A 4285-nucleotide genomic window follows, 5' to 3' on the forward strand; every position below is an offset into this window, starting at 1 on the left:
ACCAGTCCGGTGCAACCTGTGCCGGCCCCACGCACTAGACCTCCAGTGCACCTTCCCAGTCCGGTACGTCCTGTGCCTGCTCCTCGCATTCGCCCTGAGGTGCGTGTCACCAGTCCGGTACCACCTGTGCCAGCTCCACGCATCAGGCCTCCAGTGCACCTCACCAGTCCGGTACCACCTGTGCCGGCTCCACGCACTCGGTCCCCAGTGCGCATTCACAGTCCAGAGCTTCTGACGACGGTTCACAGTCCAGAGCTTCCGACGACGGTACCCAGTCCAGAGCTTCCGACGACGATTCACAGTCCGGAGTTTCCGGCAACGGTTCACAGTCCTGCGCCTTGGTCCCGTTCTTACGACAGCCGTGACAGTGTGTGTGTGTATGGTGTCTGTTTCAAATGCTACAAGTCAGTGAAAACCTGTCAGTAAGGTGCAGGGTCAGTACTTAGTTGCTGCTCTAGTCTCCACCACCACACAGAAGTAATTACAGTGGAGGGGATGCAAACTCAAAATTGAATAGTGGGTGGGGGTTCTCTTATGGATATTACTATAACTCGTCAAGGCTAATGTACAATGTAGTTGTAACGATAGCAGCTTTGACTATGTTGTAAAGTCATGACAAGAATGATTAAGTGGATGTTTTAACTTTTTGTGTCATGTTTTTGTATTTGAAGTAAGTTAGCTTGGATGCCAGATATGTACTTATTATGTGCTTTCAAGTCAGTAGGGTTGGATCAAGGCAAGCACATACAGATCTGGCGGCCACCAGGCTGCAAGTATTACATTATATCAAAATATGAAATGTCCTATATAATAGCATTATCCTTGAGACAGGTTGGCAGACAAAGCTGATGCTACCATGCAAGAACTCTGTCTCTGATACAGAGACAGATGGACAATCAGCCTAATGGACCCAAGGCAACAGCAGAAAACAGGCTTAGACAGAGACAGGGCTGTCTCTGAAATGACTCTCTAGATCTCAGGAGTGTGTGTAACATTTTGTACTGGAGGTCTGTGTCTGTCTGAGGGTTTCGTGAAGAAAAAACAGTGCCTTTCTGTTTATGAGCCAGTGTAACGGCTGTCGTGTGTGTGTGTGTGTGTGTGTGTGTGTGTGTGTGTGTGTGTGTGTGTGTGTGTGTGTGTGTGTGTGTGTGTGTGTGTGTGTGTGTGTGTGTGTGTGTGTGTGTGTGTGTGTGTGTGTGTGTGTGTGAGAAAGAGAGAGACAGGGATAGGTAGAGGGAGAGAGAGAGAGAAAGGAAAAGCGAGCTACAGGCTTAGAGAGGGACTTGGCAAGAATGTGCCAGCGTGTGGGTGCCGTGAGTGGATGTGTACATAATGTGATAAAGTGAGCTTTGGTCTGCTGGGCCGGAGTTCTCAGAATAGCAGAGAGAGCAGTAAGGTGCAGGGTCAGGGAAGTATCCCTTTACTGTGGGCTTAAGGGATCTGCTTGCTGACCCATACACTGGACACTTGGATTAGTGGCAGGTACCAAAGTTTATATCAGGGCCCAGGGGCAGGTGAAGAGGCAATGGTGTGGGGGGGATTTAGAACAAAGACCCAGAGTTTTTCGAACTCAGGGTCCTATATTACATGTTATAAACATATTATGAACATGTTATTACATGCTATCTGATAATCTGAGTCTATGCGTGTCTTCGATTTCGGGATTACAGTTAGATACAGTAGTTGGTCTTGTCCTGTATAGACTCTCTCCACTGGCTCCTCCATGAGAATAATGAGTGGGAGCCTGATTGTCGAGGAAACAAAATACCAAATTAAAGTTGCAAAAGAGAGAGAGAGGAAAAAATAACTGGCAAATGCGTACAGTAATGGCGCCGACAGAGATGGTCGCCTCGCTTCGCGTTCTTAGGAAACTATACAGTATTTTGTTTTTTTATGTATTATTTGTTACATTGTTACCCCAGGAAATCTTAAGTCTTATTACATACAACCGTGAGGAACTATTGGATATAAGAGCAACGTCAATTTACTTGTTAGATTTGCGTGTATTAGGTAGTTGTTAGGGAATTGTTCGATTACTTGTTAGATATTACTGCACAGTTGTAACTAGAAGCACAAGCATTTCGCTACACTCACATTAATATCTGCTAACCATGTGTATGTGACCAATAACATTTGATTTGATTTATACAAAGCTAGCAAATAATTCATGAGGCATGTGCTTTCTATGCAGATGGATACATGGGCAGGGTTTACACACACTTGTGTCTGTCTGCGATTGTGTTGTGGGGAGCTAGCTATTTTAACACTGAGGACAGTCTCTGTATTGCTTATGCTACCAACAGTTCAGTGGCTATTATGCAGTCATTGCAATTAGTACTTAGTCCTTGCAGTTAAATGCATTTAATGTGAAATGACAGTTGTATATCGTTTTTGAAAACTCTAAATGCTGTCTGCCTGAAATGTCTGCAATTAAAACAGTCTCTACAGTATCATGTTATGTAGATGTGCTTGCTGCTAGTACATTGTCTCATGAATATGGCTGCATGTATATGCAGGAGAGAGGCTTGTAAACCAAGGCCCAGTCCAGACAGAGACTTAGTAAACAGAGTACTGGGTCAAAGTCTGCCTGCAGTAACGAGAGAGAGGTGTAAACAGGTCTTAGTCTGTCTTCCACTGATCCTTCTCACATGACATTACAGATCTATGACACACACAGACGCGAGCGGTATTGCCTTCTCTTATCACATCCGCCCCTTCTCCCTTCATTCATAAATCCATGTAGTCATTATGTCTGCAGCCAGGACGTTGAGAAATGGTGTACTGTAGCTTGAGCACCAACAAAGGAAACCCATGAAACATTACCTAGGCAATTGTGTTGGTCTATATGGGGGGGGGGGGGGGGGGGGGCTGATGGTGACACTTAAAAGAAATCCAAGGCCGTGCTGCTTTAGCTGTTTGACATTTGACATGCGTCCTAGAATAAACGCAAGGAGAAACATAGTGATATTGCTATCACTAATCCCTACGTAAACGTCGATTGCTTTGCCACATTGTAGTCTACTGTGCGTTATTTTGGAACCAATGCGCAAATGTTTATCCACACATTAATGCTATTACACCGTAACTAGGCCATTACAACAGCCCATGCTGTGGTTTATCAACACCGGCATTGTCACAACAATAATATAGGTACATTATCCTGGAGAGGCGGGACCAGGATGACCATCATTTTCCGACAGAACAGAACCCCATCCAATGTCACAGGCTTACCTCAATGCGACCCGCACAGAACTTTCGTCCTGTCCACTCATGGTTACGACGTCCGGAGGGTCGTCACCGCTGGAACAACCACGATATAAACAGCTTGATTTTCTTTTTATTTAACGGTTTACAGCAGGCAGCTTCGTTACCGATGCGCTTGAGCCACCACAGCTCACACCCACCTTATACAAATCATTTCAATGCGAAGTCAGCATTAGTGTGCTATTCTCTGTGCTATATCTCGGGTGAGGCGCATTCTGAATAAACGTAGGCTACGATATACGAGGTAACATTTTCAATGACATCGCATTATTCCCGTGTAGAGGCCAGCCTTGCTAGGTGATAGGGACAGAAAAATACACTTGCCCGCTCCTGTGTGTGACCGGAGGAGTGAAACGTAATCAAGCCACGCCTTCTGAGATGTACCCTACAAATCCGACAGTGGGAAAATATCAACCCCATTGAATGAGTGAACGTCGTAGCTGCTCTATATTTAACACCACTCATTGTAATCATTGAAGTGAATGTATATCGTTTTCTTACGAATGTAAAACGGTTCGGGTAAATGATAACCTTCTCAAGGCCAATTATAGAGGCCAATTGATGGAAAATGTTGGATTATTGATGACCACTAGCTGAGTCTCAAACAATCACACCAGTTTGTTATCTGCAATGCAATTTAAAACGTCCAATGCAGTTTAAATCCGCCGATCTAATTAAAAATGAAGAGCTTTAGCATATTGTATGTAGCCATATAGTTTGACATTCCAATCTAACGTGAATATGTTTGTGAAATACCAAATGGTGTAGGCCTAATAGTTAGCGTTGCAATGACATTACTGATGTACGGGTGCATGTATGGAGCATGGCACCATCGTGTGGTCATTGGTTAAGATGACAAAAGTGAAGTTTGATCCAAATAATTTCCGTCTTTATACACTAGATGGCAGCAGATACACGTTACATTGAATGCCCCTGTACTCTGAAGCTGGAATAAGCAACCAACCACAAATTGCGGACTAATGGCAACACAACACAACAATGAATCAATCAATTACTTGAG

At 44.4% G+C, this 4285-nt stretch overlaps 1 protein-coding gene across 5 annotated transcripts in view; it reads right to left on the reverse strand.

Moving 5' to 3' along the window:
* Positions 1-3610, reverse strand: part of LOC115198653 (kinesin-like protein KIF21A) — a 44104-nt gene extending 40494 nt beyond the window's left edge. For all 5 annotated transcript variants that reach the window (XM_029760768.1, XM_029760767.1, XM_029760766.1 and 2 more), the window contains exon 1: positions 3232-3610. In XM_029760768.1, coding sequence (XP_029616628.1) covers positions 3232-3272 — 41 coding nt within the window. In that variant the 5' untranslated portion in view covers positions 3273-3610. The remainder of the gene's footprint in view (positions 1-3231) is intronic.
* Positions 3611-4285: the final 675 nt, after the last annotated feature.

This window comes from Salmo trutta, chromosome 8 (assembly GCF_901001165.1).
Source record: "Salmo trutta chromosome 8, fSalTru1.1, whole genome shotgun sequence".
In the NCBI taxonomy this organism is placed as follows: Eukaryota; Metazoa; Chordata; class Actinopteri; order Salmoniformes; family Salmonidae; genus Salmo; species Salmo trutta.